Below are 23,053 nucleotides of genomic sequence, written 5' to 3' on the forward strand. Positions count from 1 at the left end.
GGCAAAAAACCCAATCTGTTTTGAATGTTATCTCAATACACTTCAGAGGTTCCCTATTTTCATGAACCTAGTATGAAGTTGCCTACACAGCTGTGTCTGTGTTTATTTACAGTAGCTGTACAGACAGAAACAAGAAAATTGTAAAGGATTACTATTACAATTATAGACTGATTTTTCCATGAATCAGAGTGAGTCTTGAAGAGCACAGTTATTCTTGTAATAAGCCATTAAAAAAAGACAAATCTAGGTGGTCTCTTGAAGCATTAAAAGGAAAATGTTTATCCTTGTGCTTACACAAGGAACAGAGAAAACACAGTCCTGAGGGCTTTTGTAAGCAGTAAATAAAACCAATTGCGTATTTTCATCACTGTAAAGCTTTCATTAGGAGTAAGTAGTTAAGGTTTTGATGGGGAGTTTTACTTAAAATGATTGAGTTGCTATAATTGATACTACATGGTATGCTCTACCTCAAGAGGTCTACTAAGATAAGTGTCTGAGTCATACTGATGGGAAGAAAAAAAGAGGGATTCTTAAAGCACAATAATGAGAAAGTTTATTAGTAGTGCAGAGCTGCTGTAATGACACTAAGTGAAATAACTTCAAGACTGGGAGAAGAAGCTTTTGCTGAAACCTTGCAGATACGATTTTCTCCTGTGGCTGAAGTCTAGCAGGGCGGTGGCAGCAAGAGGTGGCTCTGGCTCTCTGAGCCTGGATGCCAGCTTTGCTGGCCTTGAATACTACAGTGTGAACACACCACATGCTGATCTGCCTTGCTAGCAAAGCCACTTGCTCTCCAGCCTGAGCAGAAGGATGGCTGTGGACATGAACTAGTGCAGGAGCCCCTTGGCTCCTTTTCACAGACAGGGATGCGATCCCGAGCTGTCAGAATCACAATCGTTTGCACATCTCTGTTACTGCACAACTTCTGAAATGTTTTCTACAATCTCCCACCCATTAAAACATGGGGGTAAGGTCAAGGTGTGTCTGATTTACTGTTGAATAATTTCTAGGAAAAAAAAATTACTTGTAATTTCTGCTGCTATAAATAGCCATGCAGCAGCAAACCTCCGTGGATTGCAGCAAAGCAATCCATGGACTACACTACTACACAGGCACTACACTAGTGTACACTTTGTCACTAAATGTAGCAACAAAGCATTTATGATTTACTTTAGATGTCCATAAAAAAAGCCCAGGTACAGTCATTGCTGTGATTAAAACAACTACCTGGATTTTTACTCTTCTGTTGTTCTGAATTATTTAAGTATGGACTATCATATTTGGCTCACAATCTTGCTTGACATTCAGATTTAGTATCATCTATGTTTTGTCTCAAGACAGAAGAAAGTTAACCCCACTGCTAACTGTGAAAGAAATCCTGCAAAAAACAAATGGGTTATGGCCACTTTGCCATCCTGAACCTGTGGATAAGGCAGTGGTCAGAATGAGATGCACATCCTTTAATGGAAATAATCTTTTTGCGGGTGTTGATTCTGAAGCTGAATGAGGGCACCAAGGGAAAGTGTGGTGCCCACTAAGGGGAGCTCATTCCTCGACTGACATTCCTGCTTGAGAAAAAGAGCAGTTAAAGGGAAATAAACGATCAATTGTAGAGAAAGCTAATGTTAGAGAAAGTCGAATCTCAAGATAGAAACAGGGACTGAAATATAGGGTAGCTAGAGAAAGAGGAGTAACAGTATTGCTAAAATGGAATGTAATTCCCTAAGATAGATGGGGTTTGAATCTTTGTAAGTGGGAATAGCTTTCTCCATCTCTTCTGTGTTTCTGTGACAGAATGAACAGTGGGATCCCTGATCCTTATCGCTGTTAATTGGTATAGCTCCATGGAGAGAAGCATAATTTTGACTATATCTATTGGGCCATGAGACAGAGAAAATCCCCTTTTCCCCATTCCACAGAATCAGTCAGCTCCTCCCCTGAGGCATTCCCCTTCCTCAGCAGTACAGTTCCTCTACTCATTCTCTTTATCTTGCATTTGCTAACTTTGCTTGAGACTGGTGCAAAGCAGATTATGAGGGGTAACTGACAGGCAAAATATCAGACGCAAACTTTGTCAAAATACACATTTTCAAAGTCAGTGAGGCTGGTTGACTTTTAAATACCTCTTAAATATTTTATATAGATACCTGGAAGAAGCATTTATTCATTATAGTTTTATAATTATAATATAATTATTAAAGACTGTCTTCCTTTCTCAGGCAAAATTCTGAGTTTCAGAGGAATTCTGCTAGAATGACTTGTGCTACATTTGGCTTTTATTGTGCAATACTGAATGTAAAATACAAAAAGCCTATAATGAAACGTTACACAAAAAGGACACAGACCTTAAGGTGATACAAACAGGAAAAATATAATAAACAATGTGTCATGTTGCTGCAGCTGTTTCACCTCTTACCAATTTTCACAGTCTATAAAATCTTGGAAAGCACCAGATGTTTAGGGGAAGCTGTCCCACTCTCCCTAGCTTTGAAAGTAGATGCAAGATTTATTAGTGCTATATAAATGTGATTCCTGTGCTGACTTTTATATTTATAAACTAGGTGGAACATGTAACACATCCTCTTGTCAGAGAGCCCATTTACTTTCCTCTGCTCCTCCTCACTTGTAGATCCTGGGTGTTGCTGGACGATTACAGTAACTACAGAACAGTACCAGAACATGCAGTCCAAACTACAGTATTTATGTAGTTACTGACAAACACATCTGAGAGTTTTCTCCTAGTACGAACTTTTGCCAAAACAACCTCACAATACACAGATTATGAGCTAAGCAAAACTATCTTGTTGTGTATGAATATGCACTAACGTTTGGGATTCCTGCCTATGCAGAGACTGTTAGTGCACAAAATTGTCTTTTTTTTTCCTAGTGCATGGTTCCTAGTATCGGAACAGGGATAAAAAGTGCCCATGCATAATTTCCAATCTTTCATAGCTCAGCAGTGCTGTAAAGTGCTGCCGTTCGTTTTAATTCAATGAGTAGAAATTTTGTTGTGTTTAGTACTAAGGGAATTGCATGTGGTATTAGAAAGCCTCTGACAGCTGTCAGAGACAGAGACAACTTGCCACATTTCAATCTTTCATAAAGGAAGGACTAAGGACCCTCATCTTCAGCAAAGCTGTCAGAGGCCTCAAAAATGGGATAAAACAGAATACCTTTTCCCAACACAGGAAAGTCTCTGTCTCTCCTTCTCTATTCCCTTCCCCATCAAGTTGTAGAGGGGAAGCTGTATAGGTAGAAGAAAGAGGAAATATGTCTTGATGTATTTCTACTTTATACTGCCTTGTCATCACTGACCTGAAGGGATAATTGCACAGCAGCCTGCTTTCCTTTCAGGAAGCACACAGTCTATTACACAGTCTTTAATAAATTAACACTATGTTTTAACATAATGTACAAGCTTTCATGCAGTTTTTCTTTTCTGAGAGCACGAACAATCAAAACCTGAAAGACATTGATGAAGACAAGGGCTCTGCATCAAAGACTCCGAAAGTCTGAATCTGTAAGCATTTCCACACTTTCCAACACGTACCTCACCCTGCCCAGCACTCTTACTGAATTTAAAGCACCAGAAAAGGAAATCTTCTCTTAAGACCTGAAATCTTACCTTCCAGCTTTTGATTTGAACAGGTGCTTGCCTTAATAAAAACTCTGTTGTTTATTTTAGTTAAAGTGTTTTTTTTCTAAAAGCCTACATTATTTTCTTTGATCAGAATTACTGACAATTCAGCTCTTGCTTACTCTTTAATGACAAAGGGAAAGTAGCTTATGCTATGTCTTTAACAGGTTGGTATTGTTTTCCCATCAGCTCCTACTTAGCTTTCTGATGATGAACTGACTTCTTTTCACACCAGTAATCCCACGGGTGTCCTTCCATACAGCGCTGCTTCCCATGTCAGCTCCTTTAACCAGTACAAGGGACTGAGAAGGCATGTTTATTTGCATCATTTGTTTATTATTGTTGTTTGCATTTTTGGCTTATGCTATTTTTATAGCTCAGTCAATGCTGTTTTTCACTTTTCATACTCTGATTCATTTTTCATCCTGTTTTCGTCTCCCTATCCATCTTGCACCACCTTTGTGCTGAGTAAAGTGAAAATCCATGAATGAGTCAGAGTCAAATTTTCAAAGTCACATTGCTCAGTGGGGTTTGAAATTAAGCAAAATGAGATTGCTCATATTTTGTCTTTCCAAAGGTAGAAAATAACATTTCCTTTCCTTGGTTGCAATAAAGAGAACTTTATCCCATGTTTTCCAGCTGCTTTTATTTTCCTGAAATCCAGTCTAGGCTATGATGCTCGTTAGTGACTGGTGTAACTAGCTGTTTCTCTTCTTTCTATATTATCATTAGCCTTGTCTAATTCCTCATCCTATCCTGCGTATCATCAAAAGCAACCTGAAGCTCTTATGTCTTGTTAAATGTTACTCTTGTGGGAGGTTTTTTTTCTACAGGATATCTGAACGGCTGTTTAAAGGAGCTTTCTTTCTTGTTTTTTCTTAGCTTACTTGAGTGAAGAATTATGTGAATAAAACTGAAATAGCAGTTTTTCTTAAATACATACTCTATACTCCATTCTAACATTTTGATTGCATGCTTGGTACTTTCTATTCCACACACTGAAAGGGAGACATTAACATTTTTTAATGAAGAACAAAGAATTAATAATTTCTCATGTATGTAACTTTTAAAGTTTTTTTTTCCTATATACTACCAGAATTAAGAACAGCAGCTGTTGTGATTTATGTTGACTGGATGTTATATAATGTTATTTTCTTCTCAGCTTGCAAGAGCCTAGTTTTCAGCTGTAATAAATACTATTTCTGCCACGTTAAGCTTGTTATCAAATCCTTAACCAAATCTTTCTCAACATTTCACATATCATGTAATAGTTCAGCTCAGAAGCCGTAACACCACACCATTCCTTTTGAAATATGAAATACGAAATGTGACTGGCTCAGGGCGGGAAGAGTCATTTCTCACTGCAAGCCAGGAAGGTCAATTAGAAAGTGAGGTGCATCTGCAGTTGCTTCATTGTGCATATTGACCAACAGTGTCTTCTAACCTCACAAAATTCTGCCGATGTTTGCTATTACCAGCATTTCCTTCCACTAATATTTAAACTCTTCTTACCTATGAACAGATTCCACTCAGTATCCAAATCAGCCTGATTTGCTAGGCAGCCCTTCATTACATTGAGGCAATAGTTGTTGCAAGGTTTCACAGTGGGAAGTCCTCTGCAGTAAGGGCAGTACAACATCTTCATTAACGCCCGGATGCACCCTGGGGTGGGACTGACCTGCAGAGTTTAAGGCGGGGAAAGAAAAAGAAAAAGGAGGAAATCAGTCTCCTGTTCTGTGAATTTTGGGATCGCTGAGATTATGCCTCTCAAGCAATAAGTGCAGAAGGGGCAATTTGTGAAAAGAGCTCAACCCTTAATAACGCCCTCCTATGAGACTAATCGATTCCTGCCAATTATCTTCATTTAGCACAGCCAGCAGTGATTTTCAGGAATGCAAAAATCAACATTCCCCTACTGATGGCAGTGCTTGCCTCCCCAGCCCTCCCACACAAAATCTACTGGAAAGCAAAGGAAAAACATCCAGGGAATCAGCTGGACAGTAACTGATTGATCCTAACGCAGAGGATCCTGAGGAGACCCCGTGCTCTTCCTACTCAAGCTAGAACTGTCGGTCACACCGCCACTAGATCAGATTCTCCTCTTTATTAAAGCACAGTAAATCCAGGATAATCTTGACGATTTCTATAAAATTATTCAGAACTGCACCATGACAAAGGGATATCATTCTGTTTTCAGACAAAATACCCTTCTGTCTTCTCAGACAATTTCATAAAGAGATCAGACAGGGGTTTTTTTTGTATGCTTTCAACATCTTGAGTGACAAAAAACATCATAGACAACAGTCTAATGCATATCAATTTACACATCAGCATGGCACAACATGGCTGCACATGGTGAACTTAAAACAGCCACCAGGGTCAATGGAAAGACACCCAATGAGTTTAGGATTTTCAGTCAAAGTCATTAACACTGGGCATGGCTGACAGAAGGAAGTAGTGTGTAGATATAAAATTTTAGTGATATGTGTTACAGTTTGCACTAGAAGGGTATGGGTTTCCTGGAGAGGGAGCATGGAGGTTAGGGAAAGGTTTTTGCATAATGCTTCTCCATTATTTCTAATGATCCTTCACCTCATCTTTTTTAGTCATCAAAATGCTGGGCATCTATTCAGCAATGTGCCTTCCATGTTCAATGGAGAGAAATAGGTCCTTTTTAGGTCATTTCTTTATCCCACCTCTTGAAGGGTAGGATAAATCATCTTCTGGAGGACATCCACTGAATCCTCCGTATCTAAATTTAAACCACACAAATTGGTCACATTTGACAACCATGTGAAGTTCCTTGGGTAAATATTATTTCCCTCACCCTCTTGTTTCCATATTTAATTGTTTCATCTCAGACTTTTAAAATTGTATGTACTACTACAATGTACATTTTCAGGCCAGAAATTCTGTCTTGGATTAAAAGTGCACTTTAGGTACTACTTGCAACAGCATCTTGTCATGGTGCAATGAAGCATAAGTTTCTCTTGCTGGAGTGACAATCTAGAGTAATGACAAAGGGCTACAGTGATTTCAAAATTCCTGGACGGGAGGGTGCAAAGCAATGGCACTCCTTTCACTCATTCTGTTGGTTTATGAATAAATGCAACCCTTCTAATATGAATTTGAAGGGATTAAACTGTTTTTCTGTATTCATGGTAACTTGTACTGAAAGCATGAATCTGACTTTGCACTATAACAGTAAGTGCTAAACTGACTAATGTGGTTTGTATTATCATGATTGTACTAAAATGCTACTTCTTTTCTTTTTCTCTGGAATTTCTTCCTTCTTGATGTTAAATCACTGATTTTTAGAGAACTATGCAGAACATAATCTTTACATTGGACATTTTTACATGAAAATGGCTCTGTTAAGAGATATAGCAGATGCTTCTGTGTATGCTCAGAAGTGATTTTTGCCTCGGTTTCCTAGGGAAATGCACTTTACTAGCACAACACTCTGATGGTGTGTGTGAAGGTGTATTTATCCATCCTTTTCCAATAGCTTTTGAACTGTCAGCCAATTTCAATCAAATTTGACTGAGGACTTCAGGTCTCAGTACATTAAGATCCTACAAGTTTTTTGAAAATAGACAGCTGGGAGAAGAAAAGGAGAGAGGCTCTATTACTACCTTTATTGAGGAAAAGGCTGAAGCATGAGGTCAGTTCCTCACAGATATCAAAGAATCCATGTGGAGGAATGATGCTATGAATGACCCATGGGTTAAAAAAGCACCAGCGGGAACTTTCACCTTATTAAACAGCAGAAAATGCAAATACAAGGAAAGCTGGACTTCATTATTTCCACTGCTCAGAACTACTTTTTAAAATTACTTATCCAACTCTTTTATCTTTATACCTCCAAACCTAGAACAGACCCATTTTTACAAGAAGTTTAACATCAAAAACGGGACGTAAGCAGAATACATATACTTATGGTCAACAACAGAATCTTCAAATTTACTTTGAAATTGTTGCTTAAAGCCAGAGATATTTCTGTCTGTAGGCACTGAGAGTTTTGTCAGCAAAGTTCCTTTCATGCTTTAAATTATGCTTCTTCCCAGGCCCAGAAGTCTTGTCAATGCAAAGTTGTCAGCACCTGGTTGACCCCTAAGTTCAGCTGGAATCCACATGTTCTCCCATCCGCACCTTCCCAAGCCCACTTTGATACTTGTGCTGACAGCACATATACCTATAGGATCTTGACCTTGCACAAAAACTTCCTGGCAATTTCATTCTTGAAAATCATAGCTAGAGGAGAGAAGACAGTCCCTGTCTTCATATTATCATAGAATAGTTTGGGTTGGAGGGGACCTTTAAAGGGCATCTAGTCCAAACCCCCTGCAATGAGCAGGGACCTTTTCAACTAGATCAGGTTGCTCAGAGCCCCGTCCAACCTGACCTTGAATGTTACCAGGGATGGGGCATCTACCACCTCTCTGGGCAACCTGTTCCAGTGTTTCACCACCCTCATGATAAAAAATTTCTTCCTTATATCTAGTCTAAATCTACCCTCTTTTAGTTTAAAATATTACCCCTTGTCCTATTGCAACAGGCCCTGCTAAAAAGTTTGTCCCCATCTTTCTTATAAACCCCCTTTAAGTATTGAAGGCTGCAATCAGGTCTCCCCAGAGCCTTCTCTTCTCCAGGCTGAACAACCCCAACTCTCTCAGCCTTTCCTCATAGGAGAGGTGTTCCATCCCTCTGATAATTTTTGTGGCCTCCTTTGGACCCGCTCCAACTGGTCCATGGCTTTCCTGTGCTGAGGGCTCCAGAGCTGGATGCAGGACTCCAGGTGGGGTCTCACCAGAGCAGAGTTTTATATTTATATAAATCAAATATCATAAATATTTATGTGAGCCTTATTTTATCACAAGTGTAGTCTGAGAGGTAACTAGCTATCATGTCTTTCTCTGTGAGAAGTCCAGATCATATCCATGATCTGCTAGGACAGGACGCTAAAGTCCAGTTAGAATATCTATTTACGCTGGCCCAGTGAATCTTGAATTTTTGTTGCATTACAGAACAGCTGTAACCAGAGTACTCCCAGACACAGTCCACTGCGAAGTAGTCAGGATAAATTCTTACTACTCAAAAAGAATTAGCGGGACCCCGGTGTCTCATATCTTGTCTGAATGTTTTAATATCCCCCGTACAAAATGGTGGCATCATCAACAGCATTTTACAAAAAGGGAAGGTGCCCTGCTTTTATTTATAGAGAAGTAATACAGTTTTTAAGATAAGAGGCCAAGCTGTGACTCCAGCAAAAAGCAGATGGAGAAAGTTTCTGTGGAAGCCTCTGACATATCTATATCAGCCTCTGACAAAGACCAACACAAGCAGCTCCTTGCTGATCAAGCTGGATGTTGCAGACCTCTGTTTCAGAAGATGCTACGCTGGTGAAATAAAATACAAGCACAGATCAGTTGCTGTCTCTGAGGCCAAGTGGCAGGGACTGGCTTACATTCACATTGCTTACTGCTAGCACCTTCTACTCCAAGCTGGCCACATACCATACTACTATATAGTATTTGGCACTATATCTCCTCTGGGTCCCACCTGGTGCCTGAGTGACTAAAATACATAATAATTATTTTGTGTGGTTATTTTTAATCTCAAAGTGTTTGCAACAATAGGAGGCAGTACTGCAGGCAATGGGAGTAAAAGGAAGCTAAATATAATGTTGCATGTTTTGAAGTGAGACGGGAGGTTAAGTTTGATAGTGCTTAGACTATACTTGGGTTAGCGTTGGAAAGAAGGGAGGGGACCAAAACAAGACAGGCATCTTCATGCGGCTTTCTGGAGGCAGTCTCTGTCCTCCAAACAGTGCACAGGCACTGCGTGGAGAGAGACAGATGGAGAGGTCCAAAACACATCCAGGAGGAGGGCTAACAATTACGCTGTGACCTGAGCACAGTTAAGTGAATCTTTGTGAATCTAGCCTTCAGTGAGCAGCCAAGTTTCACTTCTCAGCTTCAGCTGTTTATTCTGTACCCTTTGTTTTCAGAGAATACAGTCAGGTCTTTTTCCTCCCTCAACAACAGCTGAAGTATCTTTCATGCAAAAAAACAATCAAATTTTGCTCTAACATTCTGAAATCTTGGTAAAAAAACAAACATAAAAAATATTCAGCTTAGAGTGTGAGTATTTCAGAAAGCTATGAACACATGAAATCTGAAGATTATCACGGAAAGCTGATTTTCAACCACCTATAATTGGCTTGCTACTTCTTGCTGCTGGCAAATTCTATGAAATGTATTTTCAAAGCCCATTTCTCATTCCCACCTTAAAAAAAATATTCAATCTCTAAAAATACTTTTCTGCAGACCAGTCACGGAGATATTAATTTCATTCTGAAGTATTCAAAACCTGCATTTGCTAAGGAGAGCTGTTCCTCAGCTCAGGAGTTTCAATGGTTTTTCTGTAACTAACGTTTGAGGATGGATACAGCTTGTTTTTTTTTTCTTTTTTGTCTTTTAAAATACATTGCAATTGGCTCTATGCTAATTGCAGCAGAGAAATTTGCATAGACTTCAAAATTTAGAAATAACTAGTCCTTATGTAAATCATATGTTATAAATCAATCTGATCACACTGAATGACATAACTGGGGAAACAGCTATAGAGGAGTCATTAATTATATCATGCTGTCTACCTGACTGACTAGGACATCTTCATTTTTGTATAAGCATACGTGGAATGCAGCACATCAGAAAAGAGCCTTTCTGAGCTTTGATTGAGTCTAGTAGCTGCAGGACATGTTACATTACTGCATTTTGTAACATTTTCTGACAGCTTCAGCTTTATCTAAATGTATGCTTTTGCATACATGCAAAAAACCCAAAAAGCAATATTCTTAAGGGCTTCATTACTGAACACTTGTTTTCCCCCTTCAGAAAGTCTAGGAGGAATATTAGTTCATCTAGAAGACAGATTTTGCAATGGTGAACTTGCAAATATAAATAATTGAGGAGAGAACTTCTTTGGGTAAAAGCCATGAAATTGTACTCTCTTGTAAAGCTGCATTTGCAAAGACTGCTTTGTTATGTATTTGACCTGTTTTTACAACAAAAAGCCTTGGCTTTGTCATGTACACAAACATAAATCTTTTTTCTGACACAAAGAATCAGACAAACTGATTAAACAACTGGTCACCTTTAGAAGGATCAAATGCACTGACATGCAGTTTCTCTACTTGTATTTATAGGAGATTTCTTACCGAAGTAGCTGGTATATGTTGTCTGGTAATAAAGTAGGGGTGTTCTTCCAAGGTAATACTGAATGTACCTAAACTCACAGCATAAAGCCATACTTAGGTCCAGTTCCCGTCATTTCTTGGCATACAATAAAATTGGGCAAATATGAGAAAAATGAATCAAAACTGAGTGCCACCCCAGAGACCACAACAGGGGACACAATTCCTTCCTACATTTCCTATGCACCCAAAGGAACTGATCCTATTTAGAATCACACGGAATCACTCCTTAGCATGAAGACCTTGGGGGAAAACTGCTGGAAGGAACCAGTCGATTCCTAGCCAACTGGTCCAAGTACTAGATACTCTTTTAAAATACCTCTACACTAGAAAAACCCATAGTCTGGGAAGGAGAAGAGGATTGCATTTTATTTCTCACAAGCTTTACGAATGCATTAACAACCAGGCTGCTGGATAAAAAGTGGAAACTTCTACTTCTTTGCCATTTGGTGTTCAAGACGAGGTATCAAATGCTTTGCTTTATACAAGAGGGTGAGGTATATTCCTGCAATCCCATGTAAATCGTCCAGAATTGGAGAGAGTTTTGAAATGAATCCCTGTCTTTAGCACTTGTGTGTGCTGGTTAAATCATCCAGCTCCCCACTCAGCAAGTTGATGTTGCGTGTCCTGTGCAGGCATGATGCACTGTCTGAGAAACTCAGGCACTGACATCCTTAAGTCACTTTTTGGATCTCTGTGTAGCCCATCTACAAATTAATGATGGAAAAATGAGCTAAGCTTCCCAAGCATAATTTTGTTCATAGCCTAATTATCTCAAGAGTTCCAAATAGGACTAGGGCAATAATAACAAAATGCTTACATATGTGGCCAGGTCAGAGTTTGATCTGGAATACGTTGGCATGTCTCGACCAACTCTGGGAGAAATGTAAACTCCACTAAGAGTAGCAGTCCACCCACATTCTTCCACCAAAAAGTTAATATACCTGTGGACAATTCCATAGTCCAATTCTGTGGACAACTCATAGTCCAAAAAGCTCCACAGTATAATTCTAGTATTTCTATCCAAAATTATATTTACCATCAAAGAGGACATAAGGATTAGAAGTTCATGCTTGTGATTTCAGAAGAAAAGGAAGAATAAAAACCTTTAATTAAGAATTGCTGATTATTGCATTCAACCTGCTAGAACTGAGGAAACTTTTCCTAAGCACAAAAACGTCTTTTCTGATCTCATGAAATGGGTGTAAACCCATTGTAACAGTGAGGTAACTGGGATCAGACTGAGACGTATCGTGAAGTACACTTTATAGGGTACACAGGATTGCCACAACCCTTTGGATCACCCATCCTAAGAGCTACAGGTCCTTTTTTCTTTCCTTTCATCTTTAATTAACTTCACTACAAAGACTAAACTTCAGTCCGATCACTCACTACTTTTCATCATCTATCTTTGACGCTATCTTCTCAACATGTTACAATTAATCCCTATTGATTTTTGTTGTTGTTGTTTGTTTTCACTAGGGAAAGCGGGTAAAGCTTAGCTGGCAATGATGTTTTTCTTCCTTTTGCTCTTTCTTTTCTTCAAACAAGATTTGCTCACTGTTGGATCCAAGTGATTCATTTTTCTCCTTGTCCATATTTTGGCTATTTTCATGAGCACTGTGTTACTGCTGATTTCATTTAATAATCTAGATATCAAGGAAGTTCTTTTCAGCAGATTTCAGCTGAAAATATGTCTCTGTGTATCTAATTAGAACTACATAGAAATATTCATAAGATATGTGAATGCTTTATTGAAGTACTTCTTATTGTTTCAGTCTGGCTCTTAGATGCTAAGGTCTCAGTTCACTGCTTTTATAGCACAATCTGATATAAAAATGGAAATACTGCATCAGCCATACTTAACTGGGAATTTATTTTGTAGAAGATCAGTTTGAGAATACTTGCTTATATCAACCAAAAGCCTAGTTAATACTAACTTCCTAAAGATAAAAATAGCTATCTTTTTAACAATTCATAACATCCCAGATGACTGAAAGGTAGAAGACCTGGTTTGAGTACTACAGCTTTGTACTAGTGTCTTTGACTTTGTGCTTGAATTTAACAAAAATAAAAGTAAAACACTACAGCCAGTTAAACAGCTGCAAGATTCCCACAATTCTGGGATAGTATATCTCGAGAATATGATGAGATAAAACATGGCAAATTTGATTTTAATATTTTGATAACCAATAAAATACTTTATAGAAAATATATAATTTACAGTTCAATATGCTAATTAAACTATTAGAAACAATTTTAAGGCAATATAGTTGAACCCTAGAAAAGTTTTATAATGTAAAAAAGGAATTACACATTTACTATCTGATACAAACTGTGCAGCATTAAGCACTTACCCCACTGCAACTCAGAGGAACCACCTTATTTTTTTCTAAAAGAGGAACATTTAGCCATTGTTCTTGTTCAACTGAGATGTCCTTTTCCATTATCTATGATTTTGAAATCGTGAGAAATATGGCAACTGGATTTCTTTCCAACATTTATTAAAATCTGAGGCATTTTTCATACTTATTTGGTCATCTCAGTATGTCTATAGTTGTGTTCCAGTATGTGTATAGTTCTGGAAGGTGGACAAATATTGCTCCTCCATTTTACAGGTGAAAAAATGAAACATCACAAGCAATTTTTAAAGGTATTTAGATGGATAAAACCCTAAAAGTTATGCACCAGAATTTTTCAACACTGCTCATAAGTATGGTTCTCATCTGTGATTTGCCTAAGTTATCTGAAGTAATTCTGAAACTGGCTATAGGAAGATAAGGACTGCAAGTCTCTAAGTGATTTACATCAGGAAGGTTGTATATCAAATAATAAATCATTGTTGGAGATGAATTGTGGAATTTCACAATTTCCCCACAGAAGTCAAGGGCAAAAAACCATGAGGACAAAATATTCAGATATTTACTTGGGTGAGATTGAACCTCTATTTACAGAGGAAAAGAACAGCTTTTCCTATTTTTAGGAAACTAGGAAAATTACTTATCCGATTATCTGAATACAGAAAATCCAAATTTAGAAAACCTCTTGAAAAGCTGCAGTCACAAGGATATTTGTGTAAAGCTATTTTTTTAATCTATTGAATCACTTCCGAGTGATGCTTTAAAACAAATTTTTAAAAAATTTAAGTTTTTACAAAACAAAATGTTTGAATGTTCAGATATAAATACTAAAACGTTCTTCTTAAATCCCATTTTACCTGTCAGAGGCATAATCAGTTTCAAACAAACTGGGTGGAAAAATGCTGTTTGATTATAAATATGATTAAAACGCGAATTTCTTAGACTGAAAATAGTGCAAGCTGAGAAAATACTCCAGGATATGGGGGTTTACATCCCATGAGATATTACTGAGCTGAGAAATCTGCCCTGCAAATTTTCTGGAAAAATATTTATCTTTCTCATCTGTTGTTAGAGTAAGCCCACATTAAATAGAATTTGAGGTATGGATTCCATCTGTTATTTTCCCAGCATTTCAAGGGCAAAGCTAAGGTGAAAAATCCTTGAAATAATTTCTTCCTTCTACTCCCAGGAGTTGAGAATTTTTCAGTTACACAGAAATAAAGAAGGAATCTCACAGCTGTTAGGCTTTTCAAATCCCACCATCTCTTCTGGAACATAAACTTTAAGACATTCTTTTAATAAAAAGTAGTTCCTCTGCTTTCTTCCCAGACAAAAACCCCACTGCATCTCACTTAAAAGGTATTGTGCTCCTTTCTTCCAGCCTCATGTAGAAAAGTCTATGGCCTCCACCAGATAAGAAGGCCTTGGCCTTGGTTTAAGAGGAAAGCATGTGCTAAATTTTCCAGGGCTGGAAATAGAATAAGACATGACTGTAAGCAACAGAGTCAGAAAATGCCCTGAAACTGGCTACTTCAAATCATTTGGGGAGCAAAAAGAAGATCTATAAAGTCCAGCATTTTAGAAGAGGTCCTTAGTATGATTTGCTTGACTAGACACAGATATCAAAATCTGACCTATGCTCCCTTACAAAACAGATTCACTTCAACCTAAAAACAGGCATCTAAAATAGGTGCTGATTACTCTCTCTTGTGGTGCTGTAACGACTAATCCATGTGCAAATATCTTTTCATGCATATGTTTAAAGTTAAGCAAGAAGAATCCACTGTTTTTTCCAACTAGAAAAGCAGGAGGATGTTACTGAGCAATGATGTACAGTTGCCTTGTAGAACAGCCAGAAGAAGAGACAAGTTGAGAGGCATCAAGAAAGAATGGTGAGGAAAAAATGCTGGACTAGGCTCTGCATAGTCAAGCAAAAGTGGCTTTGTGCTCACTGGGAGGAAAAAAAATGTTGCAGAGAAGTAGGTTAAGTATTGCCCAGGTACAAATCAGAAATAGAAGGGAGGTCCTTGATAATCTGGAAATCAAACCCTCAGATAAGCAGGAGGGAAAAGTCTGAGAAGGGGTTGAGATAGAAAAAGAGAACTGCCACAGCAGGAGATAATGATCAAATCGAGCAGTTAGACATGTTGTGCAGCAGTAGCTGGATAAGAAAATGATGTGAAGAATGGTCAAAATCAGTCCTACTTACAACACCCAAGAAGCTTGAAATGCAGACTACACCCCTGAGAGCAGTCTTGCTGACTGCCTATCTATGATTCACAGTACAAAACAGAAAAGCACCTGAGAAGAAAATCAGTTCTCTCAAATAGAGAGAGAAAGAACAGCAAAACTGTTCTGATCACTCATAAGTACTCACAAGTAAGTCTTATTCGCTGTTCACTGACTTGTGAATTATTTTACTGACTTAAAAAGGGCATGAAGCTCAGAGTGGTGCAGAGGGCTGTGGGATGTCTTAGTTGTGCGGTGTCAGCAAGAACACACTAGCCCTGATGAGAAAGAAATAAATGCATACATAATATTGGCAGTCTTGGTCAATGATGAGTTATGCAATAATTTGAGGTGACAAGTGACAACAGATTGACCCAATATGTTCCAGCTCCTTCCTGCTCTAAGAAACATGGAGTCATGATGCAAAAGACACTTTAAAGTTTATAGGAAGGTGATCACTATCTGAATTTGTTGACAATGGCAATCTCCTGGACACAGCAAGTAAGGATATGCAGATTCCTTACAGGTGCCTTCCTGCATGACTGATGAATTTTCTGGACTGCATATCGGCAGCGACTAAAGGGTAGGAACTGGGTGGACTAGTACTAAAAGTAGCGTATTCTACTAGAGAGAGAAGTAAAATTGTAGGGATAGCGAAGCAGGCAACTCCAACATTGATAGCTTTGTTTACTTGATAAGCTTCATCATATTCCTACATTGAACATTTTTCAAGTGAGTTCAAAGGGTAAAATCCCATAAGTAGCCCTGGGCTATTTGGAAAAAAAGCAAAGGAATGTCCATAGAAACAAACCATGATTTTTCAAGTTGCCCATATTCTTTATCCTTCTCCATGAAATTCAAAAGGCCAAATAACAAAGAGTGCTGGGTTTTGAAATGAAACATTCAATCTGATTGTTATCAATAAGCTGGTCACACCTCATCAGAGGCAAGATGGGTACAAAAATACAGTCATCACTTCAGCAAGGAATGCAAAGCCTGCTTTAAAGACTGACTATTTGCTGAAGACCTTCCAGCCCAGTAGAAAGCAAGATGTTGGTTATCTGAGACACAACAGAATATAATGCTTTGCTATGCTCCTGTTTCATTTCATGATGTGAATGAAGCACAATAGACAGGACAGTAAAACAACGTCTGTGTGGATCATATGCAAGTACAGAGATCAAAAGGGAACATCTTAAACTATTTTTCTGACTTCTGAAGTGAAGAAGGGTGTCAGGTCTTTAAGGTATCCCAGCAAAGATCTAGTCAGATACATTGCTCGGTTCTAATAATCAACCACAGGCTCCTCAATACAATACACAATGTCTTAGTAATATATTCAGGGTAGCACAGAAGCAGAGGAATGCTTTATAAATAGCTCACTGTCTATTTATAGGATCCATAAATGCCCACTGCATTATGTGGGCCCAAATCATGTGAGATCACCTTATAGCTCCATGTTACCATTTCCTCTTTTATGGTCTTTCAAATGCTCTTGTTAGATTTTCACAAAGCTACTTGTAAATATAAATACCATATATAAAATATTTAACAGATGCTCAAGTGCACCTTGGGATGATGACTATGGTCTGGAATGACCCGTTTATGGGATGTGTGCCCACATTTCTGCTGAGTATTGCACTTGCAGCTTTTGGAACTGCATAGTAGAAAGTAAATTTGCATCTTCATCCCATCACTTTGGCATTCTTTTCTTTTCTTTTCTTTTCTTTTCTTTTCTTTTCTTTTCTTTTCTTTTCTTTTCTTTTCTTTTCTTTTCTTTTCTTTTCTTTTCTTTTCTTTTCTTTTCTTTTCTTTTCTTTTCTTTTCTTTTCTTTTCTTTTCTTTTCTTTTCTTTTCTTTCCTTTCCTTTCCTTTCCTTTCCTTTCCTTTCCTTTCCTTTCCTTTCCTTTCCTTTCCTTTCCTTTCCTTTCCTTTCCTTTCCTTTCCTTTCCTTTCCTTTCCTTTCCTTTCCTTTCCTTTCCTTTCCTTTCCTTTCCTTTCCTTTCCTTTCCTTTCCTTTCCTTTCCTTTCCTTTCCTTTCCTTTCCTTTCCTTTCCTTTCCTTTCCTTTCCTTTCCTTTCCTTTCCTTTCCTTTCCTTTCCTTTCCTTTCCTTTCCTTTCCTTTCCTTTCCTTTCCTTTCCTTTTCCTTTCCTTTCCTTTCCTTTCCTTTCCTTTCCTTTCCTTTCCTTTCCTTTCCTTTCCTTTCCTTTCCTTTCCTTTTCCTTTCCTTTCCTTTCCTTTCCTTTCCTTTTCTTTTCTTTTCTTTTCTTTTCTTTTCTTTTCTTTTCTTTTCTTTTCTTTTCTTTTCTTTTCTTTTCTTTTCTTTTCTTTTCTTTTCTTTTCTTTTCTTTTCTTTTCTTTTCTTTTCTTTTCTCTTTTCTATCTCTCTTCCTAATAACTCCTTCCCTATAGACACAAAATGTAACAACAGAGGGGTCCTCACTAGTGTCTGCATGTCCTACTTCCAAGTCACTATAAGAGAAACATAGGAAGGTGATTAAAGGGAGAATAGTTAGGGAAATTAATGTCTCTGCAGTAGGAACATGGATTCTTCTCACTGTTTTGTCTCTGAGTTGTGTGCTACAGAAAAACATGGTCCAAAGTACTAGCACTGGATGATTATATGATATGAAGTCAAGTATATAATTTCCCTGAGAATGTTTTATTGAATAGTATTAAAACAAACTAGTCCTGTGTAAAAGATCCAACTTTCCTCCTCCTTCACACTCATTTCCACATAAACACACAAAACCTAAAATCATGTACATATATAGTAAAATTAGGTGCATTGTCTTATTCCCTGTAGTTAATAGAAGGGTGAACTGCAGCAGCAAAATGCCTCTATTATACCTAGTATTATAAAATTATAACTTAGGTACTATAAGTGTTGGAAAACATTCTAATGGAAAGTAAGGACATTGTAGCACTGGTTTGAAATAAGCAAGTACACAATGAAAGAAAATTTGTTGAGTTTAAACTGGTTATTTGTTCAAACTTGCAGGAAGCAGATCAAAGCCTACACTACAAAACTATATCTGACAATCAGATTTGCTTTTTCCTTTTATGTAGAGGTATATTAAATGTGAAATTTACTATTAAATCTTCATTTAATCTACCATGAATTTTAGGTTGATGTACAAAACAGAAATAGAGTCTACAAGCATATGAAAACATTCCTTTTAATATTCTGTTCCTCATAAATTCTCAGCAGGTAAGTTGTTGTTTAATTTTTTTTTCTTTATTCAAAACTGAGCAAGAAAATGCATTCTATGTTGGACTGACTAAGACCTAAAAGGCAGCAGATCTATAAATGTGAAAATTAAAAGAAGATATTAAACTGGGAAAAAAGATAGCCTAAGATTATTTTCTTTTGCTCAGACATTTTGCCATAGTTATTTAAAACCCAACAATTTCAGTTACCACTACAAACTACTGTAAGTATCTTGATTTGCAGTTCTCACTTTCTCAGGTGCAGAAATCACTCATTTATGTGTTATAATTTAGATCTGTCAACAGCCCTTGAAAGCACTGATCCTATATCATCCTCAGTGGGATGGAAGTGCTCTGCGGTATGCACTGAAGCCCCTGTCCCAGATGCATACTTCCCAGCCGTTGGCTAACATCAAGTGCATCATCTTTTCCTATCACTTCAATATCTAATACATTCTCAGCTTGAAGATTTTATATTAAATGGATTTGGAGGGCAAGGGAAGGAGTAACCTCTTCCTCCATCCACTCCATGCATCAACTCAAAACTGCAGTGCTTCCAGGTACCGTGGCCGCATCGTGACTGCGTGGTCAGGATGTGATATCTGTGCACAAAACCACCCTGTGTGCTTTGGTCTTTTTTTAGGTGGAATCTGGATCTGTGGTGCTTCCACAGATCTTCTGGTGATGCAATCAACGGCTACAACACCACCCATCCCGTAGACCTGATGTACTCCACAGGGCTGATGCAGCCACTGCAGCTATGCTCTTCATGGAGGACTCATGAAATCTTGGGTCAGAGATCCAGTGTATATGGGGCAGGCTTCTAACTGTGACCACCCTTGTCCCTGCTGGTGTCACTCTTCCCAACAGACTTTCACAGACTTTCCAAACTAAGTTAGAACAGACTTGTGCTGTGGACTGAACTGGTCCTGAATACATCTGCAGCCAGAACAGGGCAGGGATTTTTGTATTTCTGCCCCAGCATGCCAAGTTCTTCTTTAACAAAGTGAAAGATGTTCTATAGCTTGTTAAATAAAATGTCAGTCCTTGCTAGATGGCAAAACTCTCATTCATGCTGAACCTGAAAGGACCACACAGATTGGACTGAATGACAATTTGACCCATGTCTCTAAGTGGCAAATGACTGAATTTACTGCCAGCTAAGTCAGAAAATCCAGGAAAAGTAAAATACAGCACTGTATAATGGCTACCTGGCAGTAAATTTGTATTTATGCTATTTCATTGCCATTTGTCTTTATCTGATTAAGCCACCTGATTTATAAAACATGCTGGAATACAATTTATATACAGCAATATAATCCACCTAGTGGTCTGGTTTCCATAACCGCAAGGATAAACATGCTCAAACCATAAAGGCACTCTCAATGCCAGATATCCATTTATAATGCCTGCTGAAAGATGTCTCATCATTACCATCTCCGGTATGGTTGAACTGTCAGATACACTACCACAACCTCTTTCCAAACCTTTTAAAAGTAAGGAAAGTCTCAGTCATGTCCAAAACACAAAGGTATTTCACAAGTTGGGAGAGATTTCCTCATCAGTGCAGTAGTATCATTCACCTTCAGTGAAAAAGACAACAGGGATATCACTGTGAAGTTAGCACTACTGTAAACCTTTGACAGAGAGGCCAAATTTTCCAGTGGCTATGAGAAATGCCACAAACTTGATAGTGTCCTGTGTATCTAAAGGTGGATATTGGAACAGATTCTGAACATGACAACTTTGGTCTACATACCACAAACCATTGTAAAAAAGTACAATATCACTGTGCCTGTCCATTCAGCAAATAGTACATTGTTTCTTGACAATATCTCTAGAAATAAATGTCCTAAGTAGAATACTAGTTCTTAAAGATCTATGCCTTATAAGGCTGCTGAAACATTTATAATGAAAAATTAGAAGGTAGAAGATACCTGTTTTTCTCTCTTAAGCACCGGAGTGAATGGAATAGATGCTGCACCGACAGCTATGAAGGTTCAAGTTTTTATTTACATGGGCAAGTGCAGAGAGTTTCAAAGCTGTGCAAGGTCTCCCAGACATCCAATCCACTGCCTGGATTTAAAGGATTGCTTCCAGAGCAAGAGAAAGAGTAAATTTGCTTATGCTTACTTGATTTTCAGAATCCCTACATAAGATACTTGAAACATAACAGCCAATTAAAGCCAGCAGTAACTGGATTCTGCAGCACGAGTATCTCTGGCCCAAGAAGCAAACTTGGACCACCTGCTCATTCCCCATGTCAGTAAAATGCCATCTGATGGATGGCCTCAAAATTAATTATGGAGGTCAGTTTCAGCTGGGTACATCCGGTTTGCTCTTCTCTCATCAAAAGACAGTTTTTCAATTCACAGAGAAAAATCATAGTATAAAAGTAGTCCTTTTTTGCTGTCATTGCTTTTTTTACATCTAATTTTGCCACCACCACTCCGCACCTCAGTCCACAGTCCCACAAACCTATACCATGAACAGCCCACAGACAAATAATCAGATAATATACGCTGAGATTTCTCAAAAGTTTTGTTTGATGGACACTGTTCTATCATCTCGATGGACCTTAAATAAGTGAAATTAAAAAAGAAACAGGCTAAAAGAAAAGAGACGTGAACTTCAACAGTTTTTAGAGCTTATAAAACAATACTTCTAATGTGAAATTTTCCATGCTAGCAAACCTTCCAAAATAAAGAGCATAGGTAAGGAATGGTTGCTATCAGTTGAAAGGCTAAACTTTCCTTCTGACTTAGACTAGCAAGTGTAAAATTGGTTTCTACTTGCAACTAGTCATAGAATCATAGAATTGTTTAGGTTGGAAAAGACCCTTCCCTTGAGATCATCGAGACCAACTGTAAACCCAACACTGCCTAGTCCACCCCTAAATCATGTCCCTAAGCACCACATCTACACATCTTTTAAATACCTCCAGGGATGGTGACTCAACCACTTCCCTGAACAGCCTGTTCCAAAGCTTGACAACCCTTTTAGTGAAGAAATATTTCCTAGTATCCAGTCTAAACCTCCCCTGGTGCAACTTGAGGCCATTTACTCTTGTCCTATGGCTTGTTACTTGGGAGAAGAGACCGACACCACCTTGCTACAACCTCCTTTCAGGTAGTTGTAGAGAGTGATGAGGTATCCCATTAGTCCGCAGGAAAATTTGCCCTCATTGCATCCATTTGGTTTTTGCAGCATCCCTCCCCATCTTCCTGAGTGTCTCCCATCTCTCTGTCCCCGCAGTGCCAGAAGCCTTTTGCCCTGAGTGTGCTCAGATGCTTTTGTGCAACCAGAGCAGCAAGAATGGAGGAACACAGCATACAATGCCCAGGAAAAAGTCAAAAGCAAAAGACTCTGTCATCTGCCACAGAACTTTACATGTGCTCATCATGGGGGCTGGTCCTTAGGTCACAAAAATAACCTGAAAATGTTCAGCACTTGAAGCACCTTTCATAAGTGAGGTTGTCTGAACAGTGGTTATGTTGGGCCATGCCCTAGAATGCTTCGTTCACTGTGGATATGGTCTGTGGTTTACAGCAGGTGAATGGACCATTCCTACCATCAGTTCTGAGCTAGACAGATGTGGGGTTAATCTCACTTAAGTGTATTTATCTACAATTTAGGCATCAACATCTGATGTAGTTATTTGGAACCCTTTTAGAGGTAATGGAGAGAAACAAACACAGGGCTTAGTCAATCTTAGATTTACGTAGGTATATGTGTCTCAGATTTTAGTTAGAACAATCAGGAAATTATTATAAATGACACAAATGAAAAAGCTTGGAGTTGTGTTAATGTCGACACCAAACTATATACATTTGCCTTCACTTTTCCTGTATTATTCTTTGCTGCCTTGGTCAGTGGGCTGTTGACTATCCTCCAGCCTCAGAAACACATTCACCCAGACTTTGTTCCTTTTCTCCTTGTTTAGGAGAACATCTGGGATTTCAAGGAGAATAGAAAATGGAGCTGTGAGGGTGGCCGATTTTTTTCTTAATATAGAAAGGTCAATTTTTAGTAACAAGCCCAGACCTGCCCCTTGCTATGTGCCAAAACACCAGAGTTGATCCTGCTATTCTTCTGTCCATTGGTTACAACTGCATGTATAAAACCCAAAGACAGCTTTGGCAAATAACATTGGAATAACAAAGTACAAAATAATGCTGCAGAAATATTTCCTTGTACAAAATGACTCCTGCAAGTGGGTTCCTACTATAATCAGCCCTTTACAACCCATGTTCCCATTTCCCCTTCTACCCACCCCGCTTCTGACTGGCTGCGTGAACACAGAAAACAGTGAGATCAGTGACACTGCTGCTGCTAGAGACTGGATGAAAAGAACTGCT

At 38.4% G+C, this 23,053-nt stretch overlaps 1 protein-coding gene across 1 annotated transcript in view; it reads right to left on the reverse strand.

The window, feature by feature from the left end:
- The window catches only part of GPC6 (glypican 6), a 786,710-nt gene that overhangs the window by 199,849 nt on the left and 563,808 nt on the right, over window positions 1-23,053 (reverse strand). The window contains exon 4 of the mRNA XM_072854005.1: window positions 5,150-5,315. Coding sequence (XP_072710106.1) covers window positions 5,150-5,315 — 166 coding nt within the window. The remainder of the gene's footprint in view (window positions 1-5,149; window positions 5,316-23,053) is intronic.

Source organism: Ciconia boyciana, chromosome 1 (genome assembly GCF_034638445.1).
Source record: "Ciconia boyciana chromosome 1, ASM3463844v1, whole genome shotgun sequence".
In the NCBI taxonomy this organism is placed as follows: Eukaryota; Metazoa; Chordata; class Aves; order Ciconiiformes; family Ciconiidae; genus Ciconia; species Ciconia boyciana.